Source organism: Miscanthus floridulus, chromosome 13, assembly GCF_019320115.1.
Source record: "Miscanthus floridulus cultivar M001 chromosome 13, ASM1932011v1, whole genome shotgun sequence".
In the NCBI taxonomy this organism is placed as follows: Eukaryota; Viridiplantae; Streptophyta; class Magnoliopsida; order Poales; family Poaceae; genus Miscanthus; species Miscanthus floridulus.
In genome coordinates, this window is record NC_089592.1 from 10385599 (window position 1) to 10403395 (window position 17797).

At 47.8% G+C, this 17797-nt stretch overlaps 3 protein-coding genes across 3 annotated transcripts; 2 read left to right on the forward strand and 1 right to left on the reverse strand.

Annotated features, from left to right (window-relative positions):
- The first annotated feature begins 954 nt into the window (after positions 1 to 954).
- LOC136501482 (5-pentadecatrienyl resorcinol O-methyltransferase-like) lies at positions 955 to 2640 on the forward strand. Its single transcript, XM_066497003.1, is given in 3 exon segments — positions 955 to 1596; positions 1598 to 1870; positions 2341 to 2640. Coding segments are annotated over 3 exon segments (1215 nt in total).
- A 1250-nt stretch (positions 2641 to 3890) lies between these two features.
- Positions 3891 to 10386, reverse strand: LOC136501753 (uncharacterized protein At4g37920-like). The gene is made up of 6 exons (XM_066497289.1): positions 9984 to 10386; positions 8861 to 9135; positions 8487 to 8652; positions 7817 to 8058; positions 6416 to 6603; positions 3891 to 4732 (listed from the first exon to the last, which is right to left on the reverse strand). Exons 1-6 carry the CDS (start codon positions 10138 to 10140, stop codon positions 4531 to 4533), a joined length of 1230 nt encoding a protein of 409 aa, XP_066353386.1. The 5' UTR covers positions 10141 to 10386; the 3' UTR covers positions 3891 to 4530.
- Positions 10387 to 15031: 4645 nt separating this feature from the next.
- Positions 15032 to 16813, forward strand: LOC136501073 (anthocyanidin 5,3-O-glucosyltransferase-like). The gene has a single exon (XM_066496567.1). It carries the CDS (start codon positions 15151 to 15153, stop codon positions 16654 to 16656), a length of 1506 nt encoding a protein of 501 aa, XP_066352664.1. The 5' UTR covers positions 15032 to 15150; the 3' UTR covers positions 16657 to 16813.
- The last annotated feature ends 984 nt before the right edge of the window (positions 16814 to 17797 follow it).

The following is a 17797-nucleotide window of genomic DNA, read 5'->3' on the forward strand; positions in this document are numbered from 1 at the left end:
ATCTGATGCATCATCTGTATCATCAAGTTTAAGCTCAGACTGTGTATCACAAGAGGAAGCACTAGGATGCAGCCTAGATGCTAAAGAATCAGCACTCCCATGTATAACTGTCCATTCGGGCACTTCAGCCGTCAACAACAACTGAGAGTCTTATTTCTTCATTTTCTTAGAACTATCAACTAGCTTGGTGGTAAGAGAGTTTGGGCCACGAGTAGTAGCTACCTTTTCACTTGACAAGTGGAGAACAAATTGGCGTCGTAGCACAAGCTTCATATCCCTCCATGTCCAACTAGGGAAATTTTTGTCCCAAACAAGCCACCAAATCAAAACATCTCTAGCAAATGTCTCTTCTGCATAATACATTTGTAGAGCCGATTTGAGTCCACGACCCCCCAGAAGAAATCCTCCCTATAATCTTCTCAATCATGGTACTCCTTGGGACTTGTTGCTAGAGATATAGCTTTGGCAAAAATTTAACCTCCTTCAGTATTTTCAAATCAGCCATCATATCGAGGAAGCGAAAAGATAGCAAAAAGTATCGTGAGCAACCCAGTAGCCGATACCAAATCAAAAGAACTCAAAAGCGATGTCCGAATAATTTGCCCATTGTTTCACTCTACAAAAGCTCAACAATACAATATTTATCAAGCAGCCTTTTCAGACAATAAATAATGTCCAGCAACTAAAATCCTCCTACTAACGTGAGCAGCAGTAAGGCAAATCAGCATAAGCTAATAGAATATCCAAAGAAATCAATGTTGACCTCCTTTAGGTATGACAACAGGATATTGGTTGAGCTTAATTTAATGGCCAACACGAAATAGTACAGCAGCAGCAGCAGCACAGGACGATCGCACAGTTCAATGTCACGTAGGGGAGGTGTCTGCAGGGCCTGGCCGATTTTCTTTTTGTTTCCGTCATGAGAGGGCAATGATATATATATACATCTTGTTGATGCAAGCTAACACTCGGGTTTTAGTCTCTGCTAGCTTGGTAATCCACCGTACCCAGAGGCCACAACACAATACAATGGCATTCAGCAGCGAGGACACTAGGGAGTTGCTCCAAGCCCACGTCGAGCTATGGAACCAGACCTACGGCTTTATGAAGTCGGTGGCGCTCGCCGTTGCTTTGGACCTCCGCATCGCCGATGCCATCCACCGCCGCGGTGGCACCGCCACCCTCTCCCAGATACTCGGAGAGATTGATGTCCGCCCATGTAAGCTTCCCGGCCTCCGTCGCCTAATGCGCGTTCTCACCGTCTCAGGAACCTTCACCATCGTCCAGCCATCAGCGGAAACCATGTCATCGGAGTCGGACGGGCATGAGCCTGTCTATAAGCTGACAACAGCGTCCAGCCTCCTCGTCAGCAGCAACGGTGGCGGCGAGAGTTCGGCGACGGCGAGCTTGTCTCCTATGCTAAACCACGTTCTTAGCCCCTTCCGTGACTCGCCGCTCAGCATGGGGCTCACTGCGTGGTTCCAGCATGATGAAGATGAACAGGCGCCTGGCCCGTGCCCGTTCACCCTGATGTACGGCACAACCTTGTGGGAGGTGTGCAGCCGCGACGACGCAATCAACGCGTTGTTCAACAACGTACGCCATGGCCGCAGACAGCCACTTCCTGATGCAGATTGTCTTGAGGGAGTTCGGCGAGGTCTTCCATGGGATAGACTCGCTGGTCGACGTCGCCGGCGGGGTTGGGGGAGCCGCCATGGCCATTGCGGCGGCGTTTCCGTGTTTGAAGTGTACCGTACTGGACCTCCCTCACGTTGTCGCTAAGGCTCCTTCCAGTTCTATTGGCAACGTGCAGTTTGTTGGGGGTGACATGTTTGGGAGCATTCCACCAGCAAATGTTGTCTTCCTCAAGGTATGTCGTCATGTAGTTATATATGTTTCTTTTCTACTATCTTGTATGCCTATACTGCTAAAATTCAATTTGCGAGTTCAAATACTCATTCAACGAACTGCCCATTATTGAATTGGTTTTGAGTTTTGGCCGGCCCTGGTAACCGTTAATACAACATGTAAGTTTAAGTATATTGCTAGACGTACTTAAGGTGTCATAAATCTTTCAAAACCTAGAGACAGTTGAGACTTGAGAGTGAAAGTTGGCAACAAGGACGGTTGGATTTCAGATCAAATGATTCATAGGATAGATGAAATGGAGCTTCTAAATCGTGTTAGAACAGTAGGCACACACTTAGCTTCTAAATACGTCAAAGGGGCCTACTGTTTGAATTGAAAGAACAACAAATTGGAGGGACAAATGTTTAATTTGTTCATGTGAAACTATCGAGACATAATGCTCAACAATTGGCTTATTATTGTTTTTTTCAGTGGATTTTGCATGACTGGAGCGATGACGAGTGTATCAAGATATTAAAGAATTGCAAGCAAGCTATCCCTTCTAGAGATGCAGGAGGAAAGATAATAATCATTGATATTGTGGTTGGGTCTGAGTCATCAGACACCAAGCTTCTGGAGACGCAAGTAATCTATGATCTCCATCTCATGAAAATTGGTGGGGTTGAACGAGATGAGCAAGAGTGGAAGAAAATATTCCTCGAAGCTGGATTTAAGGACTACAAAATTATGCCGGTTTTAGGCCTCAGATCGATCATTGAGCTATATCCATGAATGCTCAGCAAACAAGTCTGCTAGAGAAATAAAAGCATATGGCATGTCGAGTGTTCTAGTGAATTCAATTTATGTTGTTGGGAATGGTGAAATTTCAGTTTGACCCTGTCTGAATGTTACTGTTTGAATTCAATAAATTTCCTTTTTTATGTTTGTTATTCAAACATGTGTCCTTCAAAACATGTAAACACCAAAACTTGTGGAACTTGTTAGTTATAAGCCCTAATTCTAAGTTTGGTGTTCATATGAGCTCATTTTATGTTATATTTGGCGGTTAAAATTGGGAGTTAAGGTCCGCCAACAAGCACGAAACTAACAATCCCATGCACCGCATGGTCAACCCTAGTCCAGTCAACATCAGCGGCAAGCAGGACCGTTTGGCGGTGCCTGGAAGGCGTGCTTTGTCATCGATAACACTCAAGTATGTTATCACGAATGCCGTTTCCGAGGCCCGCAAGAAGCAGGCCTACCAAGACATGTTCGATAGGTTATGAATGGCCCCTGTCAGAACCACGGCTTCCCCATGACCCACCTCGCCAAAGATTGCATCGCCTATAGGAAGCATATCACTCAGGAAGATGAGATGCAAGCGACGCAGGACGGGTACTGGGGAGATCGTGATGATGATGAGGGTGACAACGCAACCTCCGAGTATTCGGTGGCCCCCAAGCTTATCAAGATCGAAGACTCCAGAAGCTGACCCACAGGCAGGTCATGTGGCCACCCCAGCTGTACCACTGCACTTGTGGTGGTCCGAGCAGCCGATTACCTTCGATCGCAGCGATCATCCGTATCGGGTGGTCGAAGCCGGACGATTCCCCCTGGTGGTCAGCCCTGTCATCGAGACTGTGAGGATGACGAAGATCCTCATGGATGGAGGCAGCGGCAACATCCTTTACAAGGATGCGTTCGACAAGCTCAATGTGGACATAAGGAAGCTGCATGCGTCGCACTCCCCCTTCCACGGCATTGTCCCCGGGCGGCGCGCCATGCCCCTAGGCACAATAGATCTCTCTGTAACATTCGGGGACGCGGTACACTACCAGAAGGAGATACTCTTCTTTGAAGTTGTTGATTTCCAGGGACCCTAAAGCGCCATATTTAGGAGGCCGTGTTACGCCAAGTTCATGGTGGTTCCGAATTACGCCTACCTCAAGCTAAAAATGCCAGGCCACGCAGCGTCATAACATTATTTGGAAATTTCCAGAACACCTACCAGTGCGAGAGGGATCCTGTCGAATACGCGGAGGCCAATGCCCTAGATCTGGGGCCAAGAGGCAGGATTCGCTCGGGGGCTTCGGGTTACCCCTGCTCGCTGCCCGAGAAGAAGCTCATGCTGATGGCCCCAAGGCAACCGTCTCCCGCCGCCCTCGATCCCTCAGCATCAACTCAATCCGCCACTGGCCCCTACTCCCGAAGACCACACCAAGCAAGCACAGGACGAAGGCCTCATCAACAATGGGAAGAACCCCATCGGGTCTTGAGGAGGCGACCAATGATTTCCAGCTATGTTAGGTTCATTTTTATTTTTCAGTCTGTATGGTTATCGTTTCAATTCTGCAAAACATTTCATTGTCACATGAATAAATTGCGAACTCGCGAGTACCTTGCAGAGAACCTCTCTAGGATACTCGGGGGCTAGCTTTTGCAGTCGTTCTTTTGAGATTGTCCCCATCCTATGTAACAGAAAGTACCCTTTATGATAATGCCATTGGCATGCTACAAATTTACCATCCATCTCTCGTAAATAAAAGCAGCAGGGCATGTGCTATCTAATTATATATCGATCGTCAGCGTTGTCAGCGATGAGAAAGTATCCCTTCTGAATCTTGACCAGATGCTTTTGTTCCAAGTCGGCTTACACATACAGGCTCGTTCAGTCTTATAGTGCTAGTTGTCGTCCATGGATTCTTCCTCCTCGGGATGTATGTACTGCTTCATGTATTCTTCCGCGATAGTCTCCTTCAGCAAAGTTAACCTCTGGATGATCACTGGGTCACACATCTTTCTCGCATCCATAAAATCCGTCTCCTTGTTGAGATGGTATGAATCGAGCAGCATTTTGATCCATTTGTGGAGTTCGTTGGGAGTTCTGCATGGAAAGACCGGATTATGCCAATGCATTGAAAGTATCTTTACTATCTTATCACAACCTTATCACACACACACACAAAAAAAAACGCTCAAAAGTAAAATGGCACCCATTTATTGGGCAGCCAACCACCTGCTTTCTAACAAGACGAATGCACAGTCTATTCTGGCCTTCAAAGTTCAGCCTCCCTTTGAACTACGAACATTTGTTCCACATTGCAAATCCAATGCATCAACATAAAAAGACAATGTTCCCATAACCATTTAACATGCATAGTTTACATGGACACACGAGAAACTGAAAATAATAGTTAAGCACCAAGGCAGTCCCAAACATTAACTAGTTGAGCTACACAAAATCGGAAAAGGGCAGCAGCAATTGTGAGCTATCATTTTCTTAGGTAAAATGTTATAATTTCCTCATTAAAACCCTTTCCAAAGATATTACTCTGATGCCAAACTTTTGCGGTAACACATAAGGAACTCAATAAGCTATAATGTTATTAAAGCATTTAGATAACAGAATTACCCGTACAGATTCATGCAGCCAATTTAATATTATACATTCTCATTAAGAATTGACTATCTCATGACATAATGATTGGACAATCCAGCTTAACACTTGATAACATTAGCTCACAGTTAAGTGGAGCATGTGACCAGAAAAAAAAACTTAATTTTGAGGATAAACTAATCAAATTCCCCATGGATCAATCCAATCAACTCAAATAGTAGCAAAGAGTCTACATAACCTCATGCTGTTTGTCTACTTAACCCCCTTAACTATGAGCCAGGTATCAAGCATCCCGAAATATTTGAACCCTCAAAATAACAAGTAGGTGGTTTTGATCATGTGGCACATTACACTCATTGGTGTGGTAGTGACTTAGTGAATGAGATGTTGATCGTCCTCATCAGAAAAAAAAAAACTTGACCTACGGGGGGTAAGACGGCCCCCGGGCAATGCCTGGTAGAGAAGATCTCTCACGCAGATCAAGAAAACCCCCGAACCTCTGCCCCTGCACCCTTACACGGGACCGTTCACCATGTGAGCTGGTTCGGAACCACCGTGCTTTGAGTGAGTCGGACGAGGGGTTTTTTTTACCCAGGCCACGTAAATCCGCTCCCACTGGGAGTCGAACCCGAGTCACTGGGGTGCCATCCGGCCGCTCTAGCCATTCGGCCAAGAGTCTATTGGCTGATCGTCCTCATCAGACAGAGAGATGTTGTCATTGTCTTGGCTGCACAGAAAGAAGGATGTGGTTTGGCGACGCTTTCACATGATTTGATCTCCTTGGAGTTAGCGTATTTCTCAGCCTACGTTGACATGGTGGTCGTTAGTGGTGGAGAGAGGTGAAGGGAGTAAAGAGATGGAGAGAGTAAGACACTGAAGTGTGGGTCTAGAGTGATGTGGCATATGGTGTAGTTAAGTTTGTCTATGCCGGCATGCCATATCAGTAAAACCGCCCTCCAAAGTCCAAAAGGAAGTTATTTTGACAATTTTTGAGAAGTTAGTTGTCAAACATCAATTCCTGAGGGGATTATGTAGACTTATTCCTAAGGAAAATAAGGGAACAAGAACAGCTACATGTCTCCGACAAAACTGATATGCCACATCATGAAGACTTGCAATAATAAAATCAATAGAGACAACAAATAAATATCTTTGTTGAAAAAATCTTACGTGTAAAGAGCATCTTCGTCCTTGGCTTCACGCTCATCTCCGGGAGAGAAAGCAGTTGCAAGAGCACCAAATCTCTCTTCAGGCTCTTCAATATTCAGCAAATACTTCAGAAGCTTCATCTCCGGAGGTGAGATGCTCTTGAGGCTTTCTTTTGTAGTTGTATAAATATGATACATTATGTCCTTGACCTATGCCATGTATATGAATCAGCAAATACTATCTACAATGTTTAGGCGCTAGTTTTATAATAGTGTCATTTGCCTATTCAAAATATTAGCCAATGTTACTTACTTCACCATACAACTAGTAAGTACCAAAAAGGTATGTGGTTTTATACAACATGTTGGTGGTTCAGTTTCAAATATGAATTGGAAATAGAATCCACTTAGGTCTCGTTTGGCAGAGATCTAGCTCCAAGAATTCTTAGAGCTGAGTACTCCAAGCTTCAGAAATCTGTGGAGTTGGAGTTGGGTTTTCCTAGATCCAGACTCCAGGAATGTGGAGTTGGAGCTATGGGTACAGGGTACACCTGAATTGTTTGATTAAGCTGCTTTCTTTCCACTCTAGAAAAAAAAATAGTCTCAAAGTTCTTGATTTTAGAATACAAACTGAGCTGTGCCAAACAACTCATTCAGTATCATGTAAGCTAGTTTGCTACATTTGTACACATGTAAAAGGCAAAGGTAGGCTTGAGTTAATCATAATATCCTAGATGTGCATTATATGAATAGTAGTGATCTAGCACACATATTACAATGATGCATGGAAAAACATAGTAGATGTACCAGAAAAATAATCCTGGCACTGAAGACAACAATTTTATTTAGTTAAAAAGTTGTGGAGGATTATTAGAGTCATCTAGATTAACTTTACCATGATATTTGCTACACCTAGTCTTATCTACATTTTTACGAAGGCTCACTGAACCCTAATAAGCATTATGACGAATTATAAGTTTTCAACTTCCATAACAGACAATAGAAATCATTAAACATTTGCCTATTCAAGATTTACATAAAAATAAAAAAAATATCAAAGAGAATATAAAGGAAAAATGAAACTTTGTGCAAATTTACCAAACAATGAAGCCGGGTGGTATTACATCGACTGTCAGGATACCAAAATGCTATGTTAGATTTCTTATACATATATACCAAATTTTCATTACTTAATGCCTGATTTCTGCTGAAGCACAAATTGACAAGATGGTTATATTTCTAGCCTCGATGGTCTATGTTGTTTGATAGTACCACAGTGGGCCAATCAACACGATATCGATATCTCATAATGGGTTGAGTGTAACACTGTACCAACGACCCAGGTGGACCAGAATGTAGCAAGAAATCATGCTTAAACACAGGGAAACTCATACAACTTTGTTTATATTGCACTAAGACTAACCTTATCATTCATAGTTGTAGATTCTTTTGCAGCAGCCCAAGCTCTGTTAATGAGAAGAATTAGAGATGAATCAAGTTCTTTAGCCTTGGCTAAGCTTTTGATCTTGTCACAAGCACCATTTAGTGAAGAGGAATTCAGTATATCATCAAACTTCAACTGAGCAGATTCGATATCCAACTGTTCCAGTGTGCAATCATATGCATGAATTGCAGATAGGCATTTGGCCCCAAGCCTGACTATTCCTGCATAATATTGAGAACTAATCAGCTCATAATATAAAGTACAATATTCAGAACAATAACTAAAAGTAAAGTAGATACATTTGCCTGCCAATTCACACGACAAGAATTTGGTACTAACCAGTAACCACATGCTCATTACAATATGTTGACCTTGTCAACCAACCCAGATGAAGCAACAAACAAGACTAAATAAAGACAATCTAGTGATACTTCTATGTTCTGCATGTAACATTTTTGTTCTTCTGCAATTTTGGCTAACCAGAAATCATGATCCATGTGCTCAGGAAACAAAGAATCAAGTTCTCAAATTTGATCTGTTTCAATAACCTTAATATGATGTGATTATATGTTAGCGGTTAATCACCTTGGTATGAATCGAGTAATAAAGTGCGATACGTGAGTAAAAATTGATAAAGGTAGGTAGTTACCATCTCGCTCATCAAGGCCATTATAAGCATTCACAATGAAGTTAAGATGGCGGAAGAACTCCCCAGTGAAATCCTTCCTTCGTCTTGCAACAATAGCATTAATATCAGCAGGGTTCTCTCTGAGCTCAGTGAAGAGTTCCATGTGCTTCTCTATTTCATCATCTATCTGAATTAAAAACATGAACCATATTCACATAATTATGAGAACATCTGGATATTTTTTGTTTTGGTTATAGTGCACCTAATCTAACAATAATATCTTGTAATCTTAATACATGGAGTTCTTAAGGTTGATGTGACAAAAATTATACCAGCAACTGTGAAAACTCACTTAAATTGGTGATTGTACGTAAGGAGAACAGATAAGGACTTACCTTCTTAACTTTTCTAGCAAGTACAACCAACTTTTGTTTCAATGAAGGATCAGTATCCATATCTATGCGCACTTGACAGCGCTTGTAGAAGTGCTCCCTATACCTTCTCCACTCCTCTCTAAACACCAATAACTTTCTCCAGTCCTTTGTTTCTGGTTTCGTATACATGAAGAACTCAATGAATTTGTCGCAGATTTCAGTCATTGTGTACCCCATTGCAACTTCGGACTCAGTTTGGTCTTTCGCATTAGCAATGGTAGGACTAGCTACACAACCTGTAATTAAATGTAGTTCATGATGTAGGACATATTTTTCAAAGATATATAATGTAAGCATGAGCGTCTGGAGCATACACACATAGAGAAAGGGGTATAATCCAACTCAATAAAGGTCCCCTTAACAAGCATAGATTAGTCATAAGAAGAAAAAAACAATTGAATTGCAGTAAGATCATTCCCTAAAAGGAATTTTCAATAAGAAAATACTCTATTATTTTGCAGTTCTGATTTCAATCACATAACCCAAATCCACAATTTCCTAATATATGGAAAGAAGTTCATTGACATATCCACCCAGGTAATCTTATCTTACTGTTACCAGATGTGGGCTCTAGATCAAAATTTGCACTTTCCATTGTCTAAAAAATGTTCAAACTTTGCAAGGCTCGGGTTCCATCTTTTATGATCAATCGAAGCAGGCAGTTAATTTTTTTAGAATTTTCACTAAAGGAATATCGCAATTGGCCTAGGAAACAAAAATACTTGTGCCTCATAACTGAATCCCTTCAGTGCTCAGCAACATCCAATGCGGCATTAGGGCGATTCATCGAACACCTCTAAGGCAACACAAACGTGGTATAACCTATCCCTAGTTCCTCGCCCCAAGTTGCTTCTAAGTTCTCTGGCCCTGTTCGAATTGACTAAAAAAAAGTTGCTAGCAGCTAAAAAAAATCTAGCAAATACAAACACCTCAGCTTATGGTCCTTTTTTTTTAAATAAAGAGCTTATAGTCCATTTTGAACTATTAAACCACCCATAAGCTTATAAAAAGCTATTAGAGCTGAATTCACGAATTGACAAAAGAGAGAGGGGGGAGGGGGAGGAGGAATGTATTTGTGCCTTACGTGGTGGTGGTGGAGCTGCGGCGAGGCGGCTGCGCTGGGTCGACTGGGGAATGGGTACGGAGGCGGAGGAGGGAAAGAGGGACTGCGACGGGGCGGCGGCCGTTGACGCAGGCGAGGGTCGGGGAGCGTGGCAGAGGACGCCCGGGTTCGTCGCCATCGGTGGCAGCGTGGTGAGAGGAACCAACTGGAGGAGCGGTGGTGGACTGCGGGTTTAGGAGGTTTATCGTTTGCCTCGCCAAGCTCGAGCAGCAACAGTTGGACCCGCGGCCCGGCCGAGGCGTCGTGCCTTGCCGCCCGCGAGGTGGACGCCGGGACCGCTGCCTTGCCGGGTTCGAGTCGTCTGTCGCTGCGTGGGACACCGGAGGCGCAGCTCGCCTCGCCGTCGGCCCGTGGTGGTGAACGGTTTTTTTTTTTTTTTTTTGAAACTAGAACGGATAAATCGTGGGAACGGACAAAGGGGCTGTTCGGGATTTTTGTCCATTTTCTTCGCATTCTATTCCATTTTGCTGAAAATTGGCTTATACTGATTTATTTTGAAAGGAAAACATTGTTTATTCGCTGAAAAGTACTGCTGAAGTAGCGCAGACGAATAAGTTGAAACTCGTATAAGAATGAATTATATTCCGTTTCCCTGAAATTTGGCTTACGCTGATCTGTCATGAGAGAAAAATAATGTTCATTCGCTGAAAAGTACTGCTGAAATAGTGCAGACGAACAAGTTAAAACTCGTATAAGAATGAAATATGATTCCAGGTAAGTGGGTCTCATACAAGATATAAAGAAGATGTTGGTCGAGTAATACTGAAAAAAAATTATATATAGATATAAAGCTCGTGGCCCCACTTAAATTTTGTTTGAGTTTTGATTTTGGCTTCATTTGCAAAACGATAATGATAAGTCACGGTCGTCCGTCCGTGACTCTCGTTCGGACACAACTCAGTAGGAACAGGCCCATATTTTCATTTCTCTCATAAACATAAAAATGAATCCCTACTCGCTCATCCTTATCTCGGCGCCCGACGCAACAGCGTGCCCACTCATTCCTCCATGCCTCTTCCCCAACCGCGAGCTCGTCGGCTGCCCGTGCCCTACCGCCCTGCACCCCATCGCCGGCCACACCGCACGCCCGTCCTAGACAGTCGTCCGTCCATCCGTTTCCCATCGCCGTCATGCACGCCGCTGACCCCACCATGACCGTTGGGGCGCATGTGCCGTGGCACCTCAAGTCTTCTCCGACCGAGCCAGGGCACCCACGAGCTTGGGCGGTGATGGTGGTGCTCGCGCGCCATGGCTCACCACCGGTCCAACCCCGATGGCCAGAATCGACCGGTCCGGCCTTCCCCTCCCCTATGTTGCATATGTATGTTTCAAGTGTTTCAGGCGTTTTAGATGTATTTTGCAATTGTGTTATCTTGATGTTGTAAAAGTAGATTGAGGGGTGTTGCACATGTTACAAGTGTTTCAGAGACATGTTGCAAGCGTTTGTTCAAAATGTTTCATCTATTTTCACACGTATGTTACAATCGTTTTAAATCTGGATGTTGCATATGTTGCAATAGTATATTCCAAATGTTTTAGTTTCTTTCAATCTTATGTTGCAGCAGGTGGTTTCATGTTGCAAGTGTTTTTTAGATGTTTCATGTGCTTTCTCACACATGTTGCAAGAGTATGTTCAAAATATTTGATCTGATTTTAGTCTTATGTTGCATTCATGTTGCAAGTGTTTTATGTTGTTCAGCTGGGGGCAAGCTGGGGGCCAGCGGACGGGCACGCGGTGCGCTGAGGGCAGGGGCGAAGCCAATAAGTTGATTTTTTTGAATGTTAAGGGGGCCAACCACGTTGAATTTTCAAATTTTATTTAAATTTAAAAAAAAATAGTGGAAAATTCACATTCGTAGGGGGCCTAGGCCCCTGCCCGCCTCTCTTGTCTCCGCCCCTAGCCGGAGGGTTGACAGAAAGGGGCACTAGGGGCTGACGAATCGAGGTGTTGCAGGTCGGGGCATGCTTGGGATGTGCTCGTCCTCAGTCGTTCATCACGGCTTCTATGGGCGTGTTTGGTTACCTTCTGAGATGAGCCAGGCTGTACGTGGGCACCCAGGCTGCAGGTAGCCAGGCCAAGCGCATGCACAAGCCGGTGTTTGGCTATTCGTACTCACGGAGCCTGGCTGTTCGGAGTTTTTGTTTGGTTCACTGCATGCGAGCATCAGCTGTCTCACTGACATGTTCGGTCTGCATGCTTGCTTGGCTCGCGCGAGCCTGGCTGCGAAGGAACGGCGATTTTGGGCGTATGAGTTGAGCCTGGCTCACAAAGGAATCTTGCACCGCATGAGACAGGCCCAAACCTCCAACCAGCCAACCAAACGCTCGACTGCTGCATCCGTAGAGCCTGGCCGCGGCGTATGCAGGCAACCAAACACGCCCTATGTGTCGCTTGCGCTCAGAGTTGGAGACAGAAGAGGGGGTCAGCGGAAGGACCAGTAGGCACAGAGACGGGACAGAGTGCACTCGTGGGCAGGCGAAGGCGGACAGGAGCAGGACGAAGGCGGATGGGACTGACTGCACGAGCGGTACGTCCGGGCATCCAGGCACTATAGCCACCGCCCTTTGCAAAATCCAGAAAATGAAAACCCTATCTTTTTTCTTTTATGCTCTTCTCGCCCAACCGGACAGACGGCCCAGCCACAGCCCACACTCTCGCTCTCTCTCGTCCGCGCGCAGCAGCTGCTTCGCGGCAGCCCTGTTCTGGTCCGCTCTCTATGAGGTTTCTTCTTCTTTTTGTTTTTTTTTGTCACGCGTGATGACAACGCACGGGCACACAAAGCTTCACCACAGGTGGCACTGACTCTTTTTTGCTTCTCCCTCCATCCTTGTCACCTTGTGGATGCTCGCTAGCTCCACCACCATCAACCCCGAATCTGAACACCACTTCACCACGGAATGACGAGCGCCGACCCGACCGTCGTCTTGGTTCCAATCTGGGGCGTCGGCCACTTCGTCCCAATGATCGAGGCCGGCAAGCGGCTGCTCGCGCTCAGCAGCCGCCCGCTCACGCTCACCGTGCTCATCATGCCGGCGCCGACGGAGAAGCGCGCGTCCGAGATCGCCGAGCACATCCGCGAGGTGGAGACGGACTTCGCCGGCCTCGGCCTCGGCCTCGCCATCCGCTTCCACCACCTCCTGGCAACCGAGCCCCCGGCCGTGGCGGCCTACTCGGGCCCTGAGGAGTTCATCTCCCTCAACGTGCAGCCGTACGTGCCCTCACTTCTGCTCTCCAATCTGCAGACACGAGGCGCACAGCTGTGTGTAGGCGCATTAGGGTGCAGGGGTAAGTAAGTTTACAGGCGCATCAGTTGCATGCGAGATGTGCAGGTGCAGAGTTGCATGCAGGGGCAGGCTTTTGTTTTAAAAAGGCAGGGCAAGCGCAGCAGGCGGGGCGGGTACGGGCGTCCGGACGTGTCCTCGCGCCGGACGTCAAGGCGCTAGTTGTTCCATTATAGTTTTAGAAAAAAAAAATTGCTATAGGACACCGTTAAGATACATAATATGCTGATGGACACCGTCTAAAACGGAATTTGCCCAACACCATTACAAAATCGTATCCATTTGCCATAACATATGGTGTCTATTATTTTATTCATTTATACCCTTGTCTTCAACCTCCGGCTCTTCGCTGATATTTGCTCAAAATCATTGAAGTGATGGAAGAGATTGCTAAGGAAAACAATTCTTCACCAGTGTTTAGTTGTTAGATTAGTTAGAAGGGAAACATTTTTGAGCAATTAACTAAATCTAATTAAACATAAGGCATAGGAGCACCTTTGTTGCACTCATGCCGGTGCATAGTATTTTTTTAGTTTTTTTAGCAGAATAGACCTTTATTATTCTTCATAATAAGTACAGATGGCATCAGGCGGAAATACAAACCAAACATGTGTCCCTAAATTAGCATAAATACAACTCCTAGCAAAATTATGAGCATCCACATTTGATCGTCTCCCCTCATGGACGAACTCGACAAATATAAAATCATTCGATCTAGCTCTAATTTTCTGGACAATGTACCCATAAGAGCCCATATTACCTTCACGTATGCTTGCGACAACTCCAGCATTGTCGCATGCCACTTTGAAGTCCTAAAGTAGAAAATCGCTAGTAAGAGCCAGGCCTTCTTTACATGATATCGCCTCCACGGTCTCTAGCTCCATGCTTCCTTCCATCACTATTGCCGAGGCCCCAAGAAGCGTCCAGCAAAGTCACGTGCAACAGCTGCAGCAACAACAGTTCCTGAGTTCTTAGCCAAGGCTGCATCAACGTTAATCTTCATTAGCCCCGCCGGGGGAGGAATCCAGCGAGTATTGCTTCTCTGAACAGCGGGTCGATCCTTCACTTTTGGTTGCACCAATTGGAGATTAGCCACAAAACTAGTGATAAAATTATGAGTCGAGAGCGGGCTTTGATAAATATCTTCATGAATAGCTTTCCTTCTAGCATACCAAATAGCCCAAAGGGTCACGGTGACCCGGATTAGGTCCTCATGCTTCAGGGTTTGCATCACTACTTCCAACCAACCCCCTGCATCCTGATCCTCAATAAGATCGTGTCGTTGATCAACTTAGGATCATCATCCCCTCGCGATATCTACGGTACTGCCGAGGTCACCTGCGTTCCACACAATTTCCAGTGACGTTGGAAAAAGTGAGCTGGGAAACCATCTGGTATCGGGGGTAAGTTTTGCAGAATCCAGAAAATGAAAACTCTTTCCTTTTCTTTTCTGCTCTTTTTGCCCAACCGAACAGGCGGCCCAGCCGCAGCCCACACTCTTCCGCCCGCAGCAGCCGCTTCGCGGCCTGTTGGCAGCCCAGTGTCAGCCCGCTCTACATGAAGCTTTTTTTGTCACCCGTGACAACGCACTGGCACATTAAGCTTCGACAAACGTGGCAGCAACGCGCAGTGCGGTCTCGGAGCGTGAATGCATTGACTGACGCGCCAGGGCCCCACTTTGTTTCGTCGCGACAGTGTAAGCAGGTGACCAGAATCGCGGGATTCCAGGCCCATTCTCTCTTTCCCGTCTCTACTCCTCACTCTTTCCTCGTCAGTCCCCGTCCGCTCCTCGCTCGTCGTCTTTCCTTCCGTTCCACCCCGAATCCGAACCGAACACCACCACGGCATGACGAGCGCCGACCCGACCGTCGTCTTGGTTCCCGTCTGGGGCGTCGGCCACTTTGTGCCCATGATCGAGGCCGGCAAGCGGCTGCTCGCGCGCAGCAGCCGCCCGCTCTCGCTCACCGTGCTCATCATGCCGGCGCCGACGGAGAAGCGCGCGTCCGAGATCGCCGACCACATCCGCGAGGTGGAGAAGGAGTCCGCCGGCCTCGGCCTCGCCATCCGCTTCCACCACGTCCCGGCAGCCGAGCCCCCGCCCGTGGCCACCTACTCGGGCCCTGAGGAGTTCATCTCCCTCAACATGCAGCCGTACGTACCCCACGTGAGGGCGGCCGTGTCCGGCCTGGCCTGCCCCGTGGCCGCGCTCGTGGTGGACATCTTCTGCACGCCGCTGCTCGATGCGGCGCACGGCCTCGGGGTGCCCGCCTACGTGTACCTCATCTGCAGCGCGGCCATGTGCGCGCTCCTGCTGCGCTCCCCGGCGCTCGACGAGGAGGCCGCCGCCGCCGGCGACGTCGAGTTCGAGGAGATGGACGGCGGTGCGGTGCACGTGCCGGGGCTCCCACCGGTGCCCGCGTCCTGCCTCCCGTCGGGACTGGTCGACAGGAAGGTCCCGACGTACAGGTGGTTCCTGTACAACGGCAGGCGCTACCCGGAAGCCGCCGGCATCATCGTCAACACCGTCGCCGAGCTCGAGCCACACGTGCTCGCGGCCATCGCTGACGGCCGGTGCACGCGCGGGAACCGCGCTCCGACGGTGTACGCCGTCGGGCCGGTCCTCGCCGCCACCATTACTACTCCGCCGCCCGCGGACGCGGGGCAGCAACAGGAAGAACACGAGTGCGTGCGGTGGCTCGACACACAGCCGCCAGCGTCCGTGCTGTTCCTCTGCTTCGGGAGCGCGCGGTTCTTCACCGCGCGGCAGGCACACGAGATCGCGCACGCCCTGGACCGCAGCGGCCACCGCTTCCTGTGGGTGCTGCGCGGGCCGCCAGAGCACGGGACGAAGCTGTCCTCGGACGGGGACCTGGCCGAGCTGCTCCCGCCGGGGTTCTCGGAGAGGACCAAGGGCAGGGGGCTCGTGTGGCCGAAGTGGGCGCCGCAGAAGGAGATCCTGGCGCACGCCGCCGTGGGGGGGTTCGTCACGCACTGCGGCTGGAACTCGGTGCTCGAGAGCCTGTGGTTCGGCGTGCCCATGCTGACGTGGCCGTGGGCCGCCGAGCAGCACTACAACGCCTTCACGCTGGTGGCCGGCATGGGGGTCGCTGTCGCGATGGAGGTGCGTAGGAAGGAGGACAACTTCGTGGAGGCTGCCGAGATGGAGCGCGCAGTCCGAGCCCTCATGGGAGGCGCCGAGGGGAGCACGGCGAGGGAGAAGGCGAGGGAGATGAAGGCGGCTTGCCGGAGGGCCGTCGAGGAGGGCGGCTCGTCGTATGCGTCCTTGCAGAGACTCTGTGATGCACTCCATCAAGGTGCAGTGCTCCCAACAAAGTTTCCCCAGAATACATGAAAATAGATGGAAGAATGTGATTGATCTGGTGTTCCAGACTTCCAGGTTCAGTTGTGTTTGTGTGTTCAACCCAACTCTCAATCGAGGCTGTCGACCTTCACTTTGTTGATTTTGTTGTAAGAACATTTAAAAAATAATTATTATCTACTTTTGCTGATGTAGTTTGTTCAAATTTTTAGACACAAGAATTCTTTTTTCAGTCTCTGCTATGTACACACTACACAACCATGTATAGTCTCCGGCGGTCTTAAAGCTAGTAAGCTCTGAACAAGCAACTCAAAAATAAACAAGTGAATGAGGTCATGTTTGAATTAAGTAAAATACTAAGTTGATGCTAGTGGCTAAAATAGTTGTATCTTATCCAAACTGTCAACAGCCTATAGCCAATAAGACTATTTAAACTCATTAGTTACTAATAGTTAGCTAACTAAAAGCACGTAGTTAATATTAACTAGTTAAGATCATCTCCAGCAGGGCGCTCAAATAAGCCCACAAACTAAAATTTGAGGGCTCACGTAAAAAACACAGGTCCAACAGTGCCCCTACCCAAGCCCTTAAATTTGGGTGCCCCTCAAATCACCCCTCTCAACCCTCAATCTTGTGGGCATCCACCCTAGCCCCCATCCGGCAGTTGGCCGTTTTCCTTCCGCGTGCGCTTCTCTTCCCCGACGAGACTCACCTGCGCCCAGAAAAGAAGCCCCACCGGCGGACCTCCTCCACGCTCGCTCTCACCGCCCACGACCGCCTTCTCCTCACCGCCACCAGATCTGACCTCCTCCTCACCGGGGCCGTCAACCGGGGAAGAAGCTGCCGCCAGATCTGACCACCTCCTCCTCGCTGAGGCATGTGGCCACAGGAGAAGCATAGTGGCCTCCTCTCCTCCTCATACGGCCCCGGAGAAAAGTGACGTGTCCTCCTCTCCACCTCGCACGGCCATCGGAGATGCGCCGCAGCCTCCTCTCCTTGCGTGGCAGAAGCGCCACGGCCTCCCCCCTCGCGTGACAGAAGCGTCGCAGCCTCCTCTCCTCGTGTGTCTGTCGCGGACTCCTCTCATCACACGACTGTCGAAGAGCCGTCGCACGTCTCCTCCTCAATCTCCTCCCGATTCGATTTGTTTTTTTTTTGTGGCCGAGTAAGTCTA